The 15,984-nt window shown below is 43.2% G+C and overlaps 1 protein-coding gene and 1 pseudogene across 4 annotated transcripts in view; one reads left to right on the top strand and one right to left on the bottom strand.

Annotated features, from left to right (window-relative positions):
- The first annotated feature begins 557 nt into the window (after positions 1–557).
- The window catches only part of MALT1 (MALT1 paracaspase), a 59,303-nt gene continuing 43,876 nt past the window's right edge, over positions 558–15,984 (top strand). For all 3 annotated transcript variants that reach the window (XM_082853617.1, XM_082853618.1, XM_082853616.1), the window contains exons 1-2: positions 558–963; positions 10,474–10,640. In XM_082853617.1, coding sequence (XP_082709743.1) covers positions 689–963; positions 10,474–10,640 — 442 coding nt within the window. In that variant the 5' untranslated portion in view covers positions 558–688. The remainder of the gene's footprint in view (positions 964–10,473; positions 10,641–15,984) is intronic.
- Positions 5,566–9,393, bottom strand: LOC309970910 (histone H3-like centromeric protein A; annotated as a pseudogene). The gene has a single exon. The product of its transcript is annotated as a histone H3-like centromeric protein A (transcript).

Genomic DNA, 15,984 nt, shown 5'->3' with positions numbered 1-15,984 from the left:
TTTTGTTGTTGTTGAAGTCTAGGCACAGATTTCAGGCAATTTCCACTGAGTATCTGGATCTCTAGCACCACTTCCCTTAGCAATGCCATACACATCTAATCCTAAAACAAGGAAGCCCCCGCTGAGGCTGCCCAACGCGGGTGCTGGTGGCGTCGCCGGGCACACGCAAGTCACTGAGTCAGCAGAGCGCGCCTCTGGAGGAGCGGACCCGCCGGCGATGGAAAGCCGCGTGCTCCCCTCCTTGGCGTGAGGCAATCCTCCTCCCACAGCCTCGGGAAGCCCCGACGCCACAGGCTTCCTCGTCATAGTGGTGCCGCCCGACCGTAGTTCCTCCACCGCTTCCTCCTCCAGCTGCCACCACTCGACCCTTCCTGCTCAGCAAGGACTCCACCTCCCACCGGGGTTTGAAGCGCGCGCCTCGCCGCGGCCCAGAAGAGGCGGCGCGAAGGGCGGGGGGAGGTGCGCGGCCGCGCGCACGCGCGCAGTGGGCAGCCCCGCCCCCGCCCGAGGCCCCGCCCCCGGAGCCGCTAGCGCGGCCAGCGGGCCCGACTCACCCAGGCAAACCTGGCTCTGCGGGGCGGGAAGCTGCGCTTCCTCCTCCGAGCAAGGTGCAGCGCCGTCCAATTAGTCCTTCCGCCCCTGCCTCCGCGGCGCCGCGGCGAGCGAGGGGGCGAGCGGAAAGTGCGCGATGCGGCCGGCGGGAGCAGCGGCTGTCGCGGGGTCGCCGGCGCGGGACATGTCGCTGTGCGGGGAGCTGCTGCAGGCCCCGCCGCCCCTGGCCTCGCAGCCGCCGGCGGCCGCGCCCTCGGGGCCGCCGCTCCCCGCTGCAGCCGGCGTGACCCTCAACCGCCTTCCGGAGCCGCTGCTGCGGAGGCTTGGCCGGAGCTTGGACCGAGCGCCCGAGGGCCGGGGATGGAGGAGGCTGGCCGAGGTGGCAGGGAGTCGGGGGCGCCTCCGGCTCAGGTGCGGCACCGGGGCCTGGGGTGGGGTGGGGTGTAAGGGCGGGGCGGGGTCACGTGGGGGCGTACTTGGGCGGGGGGCGCGCGGGGAGAGTGAAGTGGGCGCGGGAGAGGGAGGGCGGACGCGGCGATGGGTGAGGTTGGAAAACAGCGGGGCCACTTGAGATGGTGCAGGGGCCGCTGGGGGTAAGGAGCGCGGAGGGAAGGAGGTGGGAGAACTTAAGTAACCTTCCAGACAGAGAGCCTGAACCCAGGAAACTCCTGGGAATGCAGAGATTCGAGGTTGGACTCCGGCAGTGCACACCCTTTTCCTACCCTCCTCCCCTTTAGCTGAAAGACAGAAATCGAGGTTGACCAAGGAGAATATAAAGAAAGCTATCTGGAGACCATTACGTTAGGGCGGTGATTCCAAAAGATTAAAATACACAGACCTAGAAGACCTAAGGGAGGTTAGGAAGGGGACGTGCAGGTAGATAATGAAGGTGAAGGGTTTGAGGTGCAGGAATTCATGAAGGTTTTAATGTAGATGTAGAGAGAGAAGGATAGTGGGAAAGAAAGAAACTAAACTCACCGTCTTCCTCCATCAAACCAACTTGCCAGGTTTTCTTTCTGATTTCACCATGAACATTAAACCATTTTCCTATTACCAGGCTTGGAACTGGGCTTAAGACTCTCAGGACTCCTTTACACTCTTACGAATTATTGAGAACCCCAGAGAGTTTTGGGGTTTTATTTATTTATTTATTTTTGGCTATGTTGGGTCTTCGCTGCTGCACGCGGGCTTTCTCTAGTTGCGGCGAGCTGGGGCTACTCTTCGTTGTGATGCGTGAGCTTCTCATTGTGGAGCACGGGCTCTAGGCACGCAGGCTTCAGTAGTTGTGGCGTGAGGGCTTCAGTAGTTGTGGCATGAGGGCTTCAGTAGTTGTGGCTCACGGGCTCTAGAGCGCAGACTCAGTAGTTGTGGCGCACGGGCTTAGTTGTTCCGCAGCATGTGGGATCTTCCTGGACCAGGGCTCGAACCCGTGTCCCCTGCATAGGCAGGCGGATTCTTAACCACTGCGCTGCCAGGGAAACCGCCCCCCCCCCGCCCGAGAGTTTTTAACGTGGGTTCTATATGTTACATACATACAACATATACTGATATTTACCATATTAAAAATTAAAATTAAGAATTTTTTAATATTTAAAGAGAATAATTCATTACATGTTAACAGAAATGACGTGTTTTTGTGGAAGAACGAACTTTTCCAAAACAAAAAATTTAGTTAGAAAAGTGGCATTGTTTTACATTTTGAAAATCTCTTTAATGTCTTGCCTTAATCCCAGAGAACCGGCATCTTTTATGTCCTGCACCTCAGTCTGTTGCACTGTCACAGGTCAGGTTACACTGGATATGCCAATGTCCATTCTTGAGAGAATGAATGAAAAAAATAAATAACATCTTAGTATTATTATGAAAAGTCATTTTGACCTTGGGCATCCTGTGAAAAAGGCCTCAGGAACTGCAGTAGGGCTTCCCAGACTACACTTAGAACCACTGCTCTAGATCACTGTTACGATTTGGGTCTGCCTTTGAACCCCTTAGCAGTTTTTTTAACTTCTCATATAACCAAACTTTGTCTTGTACTATAATTATTTGTACATGTCTTTATAAACTCCTCGAGAACAAGAAGATTTAAGATCCTATATGTTATGCATAGAACCTATCTTAGACACTCTATAAATAATTTTGAATTGAGAGGGGAACCATTCATTCAAAATTAAGTTTTTTGAGTGCCTGATTTTTGCAAATGTTTCAGAAGATAAAACGATGTCAGATATTTAGCTCCTACTTATAAGGGCTTATGCAGTAATAGACTGTTATTCTGAGACAATTACAAATAATATGTTAGATGCTATGTTGGGTGTGAATAATAACAGTGGGTTTTTATCATTTATTAATCAGTTAATATATATAACAGACAATGTATTAAGTATTTAATTCTCACCACAACCTTGAGTTTCAAAGAGTTTGAGGTTAAACCAGAATAATGATGATTTGGGATTATTTGGCTGTTCAATGGAGTAATGATGTGAGGATGGAATCAAGAAGTGGTAAATTTGCAAAGTTGAGCAGATGGCATACATTTTCTTTCTTTTTTTCTTTTTAATTTTTTGCTACTCTGCACGGCACGTGGGGTCTTAGTTCCCCAACCAGGGATCAAACCCATGTTCCCTGCATTGGAAGCACAGAGTCTTAACCACTGGACTGCCAGGGAAGTACCCCCCCTTTTTTTTTTTTTCTCTTCTGGGAAGAATACATTGTGCTTTTGGCTGTGCAAAGAAAATCCAAGATACATACTATTATTCTAGGTCCATAGATTTCTGAATTTCTAGACTTACAATAACATAAACAGTTGTCTTCTTTGCGGGCAGGGGGCGGGGTCAGATTACCAGATCTGTGATTGGTTAATTTGTGAAATTAACTACTACTCTAGTTAGGGAAGGCTCTGGCCTTTCCTGAAGAAGGTTCTTCTGAAGTGAGCACTCCTATTTGGCCATGAAGGAGGGAGAATATCAGTAAGGCCCTGCCACTGAAGAGGCATGGCTGATGGAATCTAAAAGTAGTGGATACCTGACATCAGGTGTTCAGTTTTCCTCCCTAAGCCTTCAGTTAAGTTTTGTTAAAGGCTATAGAATGGTATTAGCTTTGTTTGAGGAACTAATGGAAAAGTTTGAGACCACTTCTCTGGTGAAGGTAGTATGGAGAGAGGGCAGTTGCCCAGCAAGAGGAGACAAGCAACAAAGGGCATGAAGTTGTGGAAGCTGGGGATTTCAGGGTGGGAAGTTTACTGGGGACAGATGAGTTTGGCCAGCCTTCCAGGATGGTGAAGGTTAGCTCAGAGTAGGTTAGTTGTGCTGGGGAAAGTGGAGGCCACCCTGAAGGTTGGAGAACTGGAGAACATTAAGCTCACATACCTGTTGAGATCAGAAGAATTAAACTGACCTAACGAAAGGTTAGCCCTGGGAACTTGGAGGCTGGGGAGTGACAACTGAGGGGGCAAGGTAAGCTGGCGGTGCTTTTTCTATTTAAGACTAAAACAGTGATTTTAAAACGATTTCATACCGATGGCAAAAGAGCATCTACAATAGTAAAAGGTCCGAAAGGCATTTTTCTCTAGTGTCAAACACAGGAATTATAGTGAATCTAGTCCAAATGGATGACAGTTCCCACGAGGATGTGCAGTGCTTTCTGCACAGTCGCTGGATTCACAGCCCTAAAATCCCAGAAGTTTGCCTATTCTGTTTCTTTTCACTTTTTTTCCTCACTCTATACAACTTTCCTCAGACTAGGTAAGAATTTAATAAATAAGCCACAGGAGTTCCTTCTGAACTGTCCCATCAGGGATAAGGAGTGTTTCCAGATGGTTATTGGTGATTCAGGATAAATCCTTACATATAGTTTAGTTTCCCAAAACATGAACATGTGGGAGTGCCCTAAACAAACTCAGCCCTAGTTCCATTCCAAACTGCCTGAATATTGAATGCCCTTTGCTGTCAGTGTAGATAAGCACAGGTTCTGAGTGTCTTGCCCAAGCAGTGTGAATTCTGCGGAGGCTTGGAACATTCGAGCCCCAAAGATGGCAGAACTTTCAGGAGGCTCTAATAGTGTGTAAATTCCATGAAGGAGGGAGCTTAGAGATGGGGCTTTGGGACCAGGGAAAACAGTCAGCCACTGCATACTTGCTGTGTAGAAGGTGCTCTTTTAGCTACGGAATCCTGCCCTCGAGCACTTTATGATAGGAAGGTTTCCTCCTGTCCCTATCTCTTCAGTCTCTACCTCTTCATCTTTGGATTTTTGGAATGCCCTAGGGCTTAGGCGTTGTATCTCTTTGTCTAGACTTCTTCACCTAATCCCCACCTTGGTGTTATCCTTAAGTCCTCCTAGCTTTACACATATTTAGGTTGATTACTCTCAGTTCATATCTTCAGCCCATGTCTTTGCTTTGAACTCCTGGATTCATTCGTGTAGATCTCCTCTTGAATGACTAATAGACATCCTAAATGCAACACGTCCAAAACTTAACACGTCTTCTGCCATAACCTCTTTCTCTTGCAGTCTTCTGTATCTCAGTGAAGGGCAACTACATCTGTCCAGGCGCTGAGGCCAGAAACTTCAGAGTCATTCCTGATTCCGCTTTTATATACCACATCCACTGCATCAGCAAATCCCTTCTGCCATACCTCCAGTATGTGCCTAGAATCCTACGTCCACTGCGACCACCCTGGTCCAGGCCACCATTATCTCTCACCTGCATTGTTCCAATGGCCGCCTAACTTCTCCGCCTCCTGCTTTGCTCCCATCCCAGTCTATTCTCAATATAGCAGTAAGAATCTTTTAAAACATTAAATCAGGTCTTATCCTCCCTGTGTTCAAAACCCTCCCATTGTTTCTCCATCTCAGAGTAAAAACACCAGTTAGCTACCAGTGAGCTCTTGGAACTGATATCCTGTTAGTGTCTCCCTCCCTCTCTCAGCTCTAGTCACACATGCTTTCTTGCCCTTCCTTGAAGACAGTAGGGCCTTTGGACTTGCTGTTTGCTCAACCTGAGATGTTTTCCACGGATGAACCACAAGACAGGCTCCTTTACCTCTTCAGGTGTTTGCTTAAAAGTCACCTTCTCACAGAGAATGACAAATATCATATGATATTGCTTATATGTAGAATCTAAAAGAATGATACAAATGAAGTTATTTACAAAACAGAAATAGACTCACAGATGTAGAAAACAGACTTATGGTTACCAAAGGGGAAAGGAGGGAGCGATAAATTAGGAATTTGGGACTAAAATATACACACTACTGTATATAAAACAGGTAACCAACAAGGGCCTACTATATAGCAGAGGGAACTATACTCAATATCTTGTAATAACCTATAATGGAGGAGAATGTAAAAAAGGAATATATTTGTATATTTATGTATAATTGAATCACTTTGCTATACCTTTGAAACTAGCACAGCATTGTAAATCAACTATATTTCAATGAAAATTTTAAAAATAAACAACATTGATTACATGTTTTTTAAAAAGGTCACCTCCTCAGTGAGGTCTTCTCTGATCACACTACTTAAAATCACCCTCTACGTCTGCTGCAGCCTTACCTGTCCCCCTGCTGCGCTCTGTTTTTCTCCAAAGCACTTAGGACAGTTGGATGGATGGATGCACAGGTCTCTGTGTGTGTATACATATCTGTCCCTCTCCTGTAGAAAAATCCAGGAGGATGGGCGATTTTGTTTGCAGCTAGAAAAATACCTAGAAAAAATGGTCGTCCTATTTTAGGTGATTAATAAGTAGTTGTTGAATTAATGAATAAGGATTCTGAAGTGTAAATGTACCAAGAGAAACAGAAGAATCTAAAAGCAGTGCCATGGTTTGTACCCTAAAAGGTGTATCATATCAATATGTTCTATTTGATTATACATTTTAAAAAGATAAATATAGGGTTTTTTTTAAAGCAAAGTCTATTTGTTTCAGTAAGAAAGCAGTCTTTTTAATTAAATCAGAAATTTCAAATTAGAGCTGGTAGAAACCACTTCAAAGCACAGCCTGACAGGAATGTAACTAAAAAAGGAAAGAAAGAAAAGTTGAGTATGTATAAACATCATCTTAGCTGAAAGCCGGTGCCCATGTGGAAAATCAGTAAAAGGAAAGAAGAGAGAGCACCTTGTTTTTCTCCAGTGCCTCTTGTAGTGGAAAAGAAGTCGTTGTCTATTTCAATTTGATCTTTCTTCATTTGGTGGGGGGAAAGTAAAATTGTTTTTAGTTTTCTCCATATTAATATAAAGATTAAAGCACCGTTTGGTTGCATCTGACAAGACGGCATCTTAATTTCATGTATCAGATCTTGATAACCTTTCTGAATCATAAAAAAAATAGTATACAGCATCCTTGTTTTTATAAATTTCATATTATAATTATTTGAAAAATGGGTAATCCTTATATTGTGTCTAATACCGGTTCCTTGGGTATTCCAGAGACTAGTAAAAGAAAATTTGACGAAATATTGTAGCAGCACCTTCCGCTTTTGTTTTTGCTACCATCGCAATCACCATTATTTCATAAAAGAAAGGACACTTTGACACTTTTAAAAATAGGAAAGATAATCTTAGGGTAAAAGACAGTCTTACTGTCCTTACCTTTATCAATTTGCCGTGGACTTCAGTTTGTGCTGCCAGAGTGTACAGCCCAGAATTGGGAACGGTTGATCTGTAATATGATTATTGACATTTAACAAGGATAGGCTATTGAATATACAAATTTAGCTAGAATACCTAGAAAAGAATACCTAGTGACTGGAGGCTTTGGAGGACACTATCTGGTTACCAAAACAGTAATTACTCAAAAACAATTTTTTAAAAAATTATTTTATTTTTGGCTGCATTGGGTCTTTGTTGCGGTACGCAGGGGCTACTCTTCTTTGCGGTGCGCGGGCTTCTCATTGTGGTGGCTTCTCGTTGCGGAGCATGGGCTCTAGGCATGTGGGCTTCAGTAGTTGTGGCACATGGGCTCAGTAGTTGTGGCTCGCAGGCTTTAGAGCGCAGGCTCAGTAGTTGTGGCGCACAGGCTTAGTTGCTTCGCGGCACATGGGATCTTCCTGGACCAGGGCTCGAACCCATGTCCCCTGCACTGGCAGGCGGATCCTCAACCACTGCACCACCAGGGAAGTCTCTCAAAAACAGTTTTTGTTTGTTTGTTTGTTTGTTTTAGTCATAGATAGGTAAGCTTTATTCCAACGTCTACATAAAAATGAGTTGATGTCGAACAGGAAATGGTTTTTCCAAAGGGTTAAAGTCTGTCACACAACAGAACTTGGTCCTTTTCCCTTTAGTTTGTCTCTCAGTTCAGTTGGCTGACACGTCGTTATTCGTGTCCGCCCTCACTAATCATTTTCACCACACACAATATCTAAAAGTCTTCGGGTGGTACTTCCCATTTCTCTGGAGATCTCTTAAGCTGCTTTCAGTTACAAGAGATGGGCAAGGTTTTTATCTGCTCTCACTCTACTCCACCGGAGCCAAAAACACATCCCTGAATTCTCTTGTTCAAATTGTGGCTGTTGGCAAAGCATTCAAATGAAGAACTTAATGCTAACGCACAAAGGACACAGTATAATCTCTGTGTAATAGTGACTTCACTTCAACCTTTTCTCATTAAAGAATTATTTTTATTATCTCTCCACAAGGGAGTTATAAAAAATACCTGTAAGAACATTGAAAAGGCTCTTAAAAGTCCTGGAATGAAAAATTCTGCAGTATAAATTACGATACATCGTCTATGACTTGCAAATAAGAATAAATTCTACAAGCTAGAATTTCTGAATGATTTTGATAGGAATTTACCAGAAGGAGCCAGAACATCAAACCTTAACGATTTCCTGTTTTCATCCCAATTGAGTTTTTGAAAAGCTGTATAATCTGTTGACAGGCACAATCCACACAGGAACTTGCTGCTGCCACTGATGATGAAATCAATCTGAAGGACAGAGATTTGTATGCTGGACGCGCCAGGCTCTTCCATGCAACTGGTTGAAGTGGTCTTCTCTTATTTTTTTCCCTTATGTTTTAAATAAAAGTAAATATACATATGGTAAAAAACTTAAATGGTACAGAAAGATCTAAAATAATCAGTAAATATCCTTTTCTCTCATAACCTAGAAAATCTGGTGTCTTCCAAATCATCAGGCGTATGAATAATTTGCAAAGCGAAGTCAAACTTGGAGTCTCTTCATCTGAAAATTATTCTCAGGACTTTTGGAATGTGTTGATTCTGTCATGTATTACCTCTTTACAGAGGAAAGCCATGCAGTCTTATTCTTCTTAAAAAAAACCTAATTACAAAAGCAACACACACGCTCTGCTCAGAGACAGCAAGTCCAGGCAGCACCTTGTACTCTGTGGATCTGGCCCTAGTTACGGGCAGAGTCCCTGGTATCATCCAGAGTCATGGGCGGCAGGAGCTCAGCCGAGCCCTTCCTGATGCCTCGGATCCTCCTGGCCAGCGGCACATCCTTCGGGAACAGAGTGACACGGCCGGCATGTAAGGAGAGGAGATAGGCATCCTCAAAGAGACGAACTAGAAACGCTTCTGCTGCCTCTTGTAGGGCCAGCAGGGCCTGGGTTTCCCAATTGAAGTCCACACCACGAGTGAATTTAACACGTATTTCTCTTGCCAGGCGGCAGAAGGGGTTCTTCCTTTAACAACAGGTGTGTGCTCTTCTGAAGAGTTCGGATCTCCTTCAGAACCCGATGTCTCCGGCGAGCAAGTTGACGGGAGGAAGTGCCTAAGGATGGGCCCGGCCGGAGTGGGGTGGGGGGGCGGGCGGCGGGAGCCGGGCTCGCGGCGCGCCTCCTTGGGGCTTCGGGCTTGCGGATCCGGCGGCGCGGGCCCATGGTTGGAGCTCGGGGTTGCGGGTCCAGAGGCAGAGGCTGGCGTCCAAGGTCAAAAACAGTTTTTAAGGAAAAGCTAAAACAGTTTTAGAAATAAGCGAAATTAGCCTTAGTCTCCTTTTAATATTCCCATATTTTTATTGCATAATAAGAGCTAGCTTTTATTGAGTGCTTATTATTTGCCGCACACTGTGCTAAGTACTTTTTACATGGATTGTCTAATTTAATTCTAACAATACCGTGAGATAGAATATTAGTATTGAAGTTATTTTGGTTGGATCCATTTTCTTCATGAAATAACCTACTTTATCACAGAATTATAAATCTTGGGTGACCATTATATAAATGCTGTGGCAGCCTTTTACTAAAACTGATCAAAATGAATGTGGACTAACAATATTTTAAGTCGTATGAAAGCTTGCTAACTAATCTTGGCTCTGCCGCAGCTGTGGTACCATTATGTTTGACCCCTTCCATCCAGGCTTCCAGGCATTTCAGTTATAAATAATTCATATGGGCAAGAAATTTTAGGTATTGAGGGATTTTAAAAAGATATATATATATATATATATATATATATATATATATGATAGGGTGTCTGCTTGCAAGGAGTACTGTTATCTAGTTGGGTAAAGAAGACATGCTTGTGAAAGAAAAGCTCATGATTTTAAGACAAAATTGTGTCAAAACATATAGAACAGGAGTCTGCAAACAACAGCCTGTGGGCCATATTGAGGCCACTGCCTGTTTTTGTATAGCTAAGAATGTTTTTTATATTTTAAAAATTATAAAACAAAACAAAAATCAAGAATGTGCAGCAGAGACCCTGTGGCCCGTATGAAGCCTAAAACATTTACTCTCTGGCACTTTACAGGAAAAGTTTGCCAACTTCTGCTATCCAAGATGAGCATCATTAGGAGACCGTGTCTAAAGGGACAGCAGCATTCGTAATGTAAACCGTTTTCCCCACCACGCAACAACTTGCTGTGTATTCTCTACAACACCCATGACGGGGCCAAACACATAGCAGGCAGGTCATAGTGAAGAAAATCTGTTGACTTGAATTAAATTTGTTGTTTGCAGTTGTCTAGACTTGGAGCAGTGTTGTCTTAAGGTCCTGGAGCCTGAAGGCAGCCCGAGCCTGTGTTTACTGAAGCTGCTGGGTGAGAAAGGCTGTACGGTCGTGGAGCTGAGCGACTTCCTGCAGACAATGGAGCACACTGAGGTCCTTCAGCTCCTCAACCCCCCAGGTACGTGCTTCCCGGGGGCACGTTCTCCAGGAGTTCATGGAGACAGACTCAGAGGAAAATGTCTCATTTGACCAAATGAATTGTGTTAAGTATTTTTGAAACATGTGAACATATGGAGCCTCGTTTTCCCCCCCCAGGTTGAGACTAAAGAACACATAAAAAGCAAATACAGTGTATAAACATTTGTTGGATTGTTTTTCCAAAAAAACAGCTATAGAAGGCATTTTGGGGACAATTGGAATAACTTGAGTGTAACCTGCATATTAGACATTAGGGAATCACCATGTGATGATGGTGCTGTACTTCTATAGAAGAATGTCTTTATTCCAAGGAAGTGCATGTGAAAGTGTTGAGGGGAAAGGTTTCTATAACTTATGTTAAAATAGTGCAGCTAAGAAAGTAAATACACACATTTATTTATGTATATGAATGAGAGAAAGTGTAACAAATGTTTATTGTTGAAGTTTTTTGCCAACATGGTGCTTTTGAAATGTTGAGTAACTCGACCACATGATTTTTTTTTCCTGAATATACCAATATCGTGAGGTTGCTCACTTCCAAGGTCAGATTTGAGGAATAGGAAACAGTCCCTCCTTTCCACAACTGTGGATGGAGTTGGTCAGTTACCATGACGTCAGCAGGAGGGACCATGTCATCCAAGTCACGTGATGGCAGAGGCGCTGCAGACCTTCTTTCTTGGGGGCTTGGGGAATTAGAGACACGTCTTGTAGTGGTGTACTGACAAGTACACGTAGCAGAAACCCCAACTCAAGTTGGTGTAATAAAGGGAGCATGCTGGTTCCAACAGAAAAGTCTTGAAGCAGGTTGGGCTTCGAGAAAGGCAGGGGGCAGCCCTGTTTCCAAGGAGTTGGATTTTGTCTTTGCTCTTCCTTTCTTGTCACTGGCTCCCTCCCAAGGCTGACTTTCTACCTAGTCATGGGATGTCTACTAGCTATTCCTTGCATTAATCTTCATCTCAGCAAAAATCGTAGGATTCCCTAATAAGCTAACTAATTTTGGCCACGTGCCTGTCCCTGTACCTGTCACCAGCCAGGGAGTTGGAATGTGCCAGTTCCCCTGGCTTAGAGCCAGGAGTGGAGTGGGTTCAGTTAGCTTTCCAGAAACCTCATGGATCGCCAAACAAAATTGGATGCTGGGCGTGTGAGGGGGAGCACCTGAAAAGTCTACTACAAATGGAAGGGACCCTAGTTTGTGAGCCAGGAAACCTGGACTCTCAGGTTATCCCTGGCTCTACCAGGCCTAGTGTAGATGAGGAAGTAGGTCCTCTATAAACGCCTCTCTTGTGTTACCCACCGTATCTGATGCTTGACAAATGTTTCTCAGTGCCTCTTCATACAAGAGGCCTGGGATAATGCAGATACCATCTAGATGCAATTGCTTTCTGTCACCAAACAGTAAATTATTTCTTCAGGTGACATTTATTAATTTTTGTATCCCCAGTGTCTCAAAAGTACCCAAGAGTTGTGGCAATTGAAATCTGCCAGTCTAGGGCGCTCAGCCACTAAGTTCTCAGACTTTATAGACTTACCGGGGCCTCTAAGGAACCTCTTTGGGAATTAACTATAACTTTAATATCTCATTACGTTTTTCAATAATTGCACTTAATTACTCCACCGTTGTTGCCAAGTCAATAAAATGAGAGTCAGTGCTCTCTACCTCTCAGACTTGGAGGAGCTGCTGAGATGATGCTGTGTTGAGTTGCATCTAGGTGACCACGGAGGCTGCACACACATCTCATGATCTGTGGTGTGATCACTGGCCTGAGAGCAAAGGTTTCCAAGTTTTCACAGTTTCCCATGTATGAAACTGAGCTTGACTGAAATTGAGTCACATGTTTATTTGTGTGTAATGATGCGCCTGGAATTTTTAGCGGTATTCTCTGTTTTGACGTGATAGGCCAGCAACGAATACAGTGCCATCCTGATAAACATCAGTCATCTTCTTGGGGAAAATCTGTTTCTGCTCTTTGTGTTCCTCTCCAAATAGTAGGATCAGCGCTTCACCGTCAGTGTCCCCTGCGCAGATCGTTCCGATGTTGGGCCAACAGGCTTTTTCAGTTATCCCCTGGGACTCTTTCGTATTTGAGGGGAGAATAGGAAAAAGACAGCAGTTTCTACATGACCACTTATGCACTATTTCTGTGAAGTTTTATGTCATATTAGGCATATAGTATTCATTAGCTATATAGTATTCATTAGAAAGCAGTTGTTACTTGAATGTTAATTATTGATTTAAGAGGAAATATTTGGGGAGCTAATAAAACTCAGTAATTTACAGTTAGCTTTCTACCTGAATCTTACTTGGATAATCTAAAACTTACTGTATTTACATACATTAGAATATAGAAATATAAGAATTTGAGAATAATTTTTATATTTCAATAAAGACATTGAGAATAAAAACTACTGTAATTATATTAAGAATGCAAGCTCTGATAGAATCAGCTAGATCTGGGATTTTGCTCATTCAATCGACATTACTGTATTCTAATACTTCTGCTATTCCAGGCATTGTGCTTGGTACTATGAATAAAAACAATAGTTCCTGCATGTTCAAAATTCATCATCTAGTAGGGGAGACAAACATGTAACTCATCATGTCCAGTACAATCCTAAAAACAAGTATGTATTAAATCTCGTTTTTCCTTTTCAGTGTATTCCTGAATCTTGGTGAAAATAAAAGGAGGAATAATCTAACATTTTCTCTCTCTTTTTTTTTGGTAGCGCAGTTTCATAAGAAGACATTAGTTCTTATTCCGCAAAGAGCCTGATGACTTTTATCTGATTGTCATTATAGAGAGCTCTGGTTTTGGGTGACTAAGATGCTGTGAACCTCTGAACAGGTCTTTCAGGCCTAAATACAAGGAGAAGGGGAAACTTCAGATTTATTTTAGTCTGATTTTGTCATATTCCATCCCAGTTGTTTGTGGGATGACAGCCAGAGATGGCCATAGAAGATGGCTGTGGTACCAAGTTTCTTGGATGTCTTTGCTTTGGTGGCTCAGAGGTAGCTGGGGAGGGTTCCCCCATCTCTAACTGGAACACCTGCCTTGATCAGGAGCCAACTTCAGTGGTCCCTCATTTAGCATGAGGTCTAAGCCAAGGGTAACTCACCCCCAAATTCTTGTGCTCCATGGGCTCTGACACGTAATATATTTTTCAAAAGGTTGTGGTTTACTGTCTTCTGCTTTCCCTCCGATTGGGCTCTTCCATAGCACGTGGGTTGGCCAGCTTGCCTCTCAGACTGGTCTTGCCTGCCCTTTGTTAGAGAAATGGCTTATAATTTTTATGGATGGATGGTGTCCACCTGCATTTTCCAGCTCTGACTCATTGTTTCCCTACTTTTATTCCTTTGGTCATTTCAGTGGGAATTGAAGAGGGGCGGGGTGTTAAATGAAGTTGCTGAAATTGTTTTGAACCAGAGGTCTGTAATGATTTTTTTTAGACCTTTATTTATTTTTTTATTTAAGGGTCAAAGACTCTGATCTCAAAGCAACCAAAATTGGCATCTGTAACCTTGGCAAATACAGATAAACTTAGATGTGCCATTTGAGATGTTTTTGTTTTGAGTGAAACCATTTGAGTGCTGACTAGTAGCCTCTATCAACTAGAGTCCTGCACATCACGAGATTGGTTGCCAAGGAAGCCGTGCTCTGACCTGGAATCGGCTAAGCAGAGGCTAGACAGTGGGGGATGTTTAGAGAGAATTAACACGTTACACGTGGGTTTCATTAGATGGATTCCCAAGGTTCTTTCTGCTCCAGTTCTGTGATGCTGCCATTTTATTTCATTCTTGTATGAAAGGAGCTTTGCTGCGCATACATTTCAGAAGTGCTGGCAAAGTCATGTGATTTCACTGACATCTTTTCCATTTTTCCCCACCCCTTTTTCATATCAATTCATTTTTCTTCTTTAATTCCTTGTACTATACTCATTGTTATGTTTCTGGTACCAATTTTTTATTACTTTTATTGTCTCTAAGACAAGAGCAAAGATAGTTGAATATTATTCTTTCGTTTCCAGGATAGCTTTACTTCACATTTTATCTTCGCAATTCTGTGAAAGCCCAGAACAGTACTATTATGAACATTTAAATTTTATTTTATTTTTATTTTTTTAACATCTTTATTGGAGTATAATTGCTTTACAATGGTGTGTTAGTTTCTGCTGTATAACAAAGTGAATCAGTTATACATATACATATATCCCCATATCTCCTCCCTCTTGCACCTCCCTCCCACTCTCTCTATCCCACCCCTCTAGGTGGTCACAAAGCACTGAGCTGATCTCCCTGTGCTATGCGGCTGCTTCCCTCTAGCTATCGATTTTACGTTTAGTAGTGTATATATGTCCATGCCACTCTCTCACTTTGTCACCACTTACCCTTCCCCCTCCCTGTGTCCTCAAGTCCATTCTCTACGTCTGAGTCTTTATTCCTGTCCTGCCCCTAGGTTTTTGGATTTTTTTTTTTATTTAGCTTCCATATATATGTGTTAACATACGGTGTTTGTTTTTCTCTTTCTGACTTACTTCACTCTGTATGACAGACTCTAGGTCCATCCATCTCACTACAAGTAACTCAATTTCGTTTCTTTTTATGGCTGAGTAATATTACATTATATGTATGTGCCACATCTTCTTTATCCATTCATCTGTCAGTGGACACTTAGGTTGCTTCCATGTCCTGTACATTTAGATTTTAAACGTGAGCACACATTTATGTGGAAAAAGAGATGACCAGAAGTTATCATTTGGCCAAAATCACAGTTGGTTATTGACAAAAGTAGTATCAGAATCCGGGTCTCCTGACCCTGACCTGAACTCAGTGTCATTTCAATAATACTAGGAAGTTTCTGGATTGTTTGGGAGGCTTAGTTATGGATTATTACCTCAATTCTCTCTTTGACCCACAGACTTCCATTTTTTTCTTCTTGCCAAATTAATAAGTACTCAACTACTAGATCTTACTTATAAGGGACTCATCTTGTTCCGTGAACAACAGAAATTCCTGAAAGCAAGATATTAAGAAGTGAAAAGAGGCAAAGATCATATAAATGGGAATAAAATTAAAGAAGAAGAGAGCTAGAAAGAGAGTGGTGGTGAGGGCTGGAAGGATGGGTTTCCACGCCAAGGTGTTAAAGGGAGTTGTCGATGATGTAGAAGGATGAGGGGTGTGATGTAGGAGACCAGGTTTAGCCACAGTAGATGCAAATGTGAAGGATGAGGGGTGTGATGTAGGAGACCAGGTTTAGCCACAGTAGATGCAAATGTAAATTGACCTGTAAGAGGAAAGTACACAACCAGTACACTGGTTGTGTAATGAG

This window comes from Leucopleurus acutus, assembly GCF_964270905.1.
Source record: "Leucopleurus acutus genome assembly, chromosome: 13".
NCBI classification, from domain to species: Eukaryota; Metazoa; Chordata; class Mammalia; order Artiodactyla; family Delphinidae; genus Leucopleurus; species Leucopleurus acutus.
This window is presented reverse-complemented; position numbering and strand designations above follow the sequence as displayed.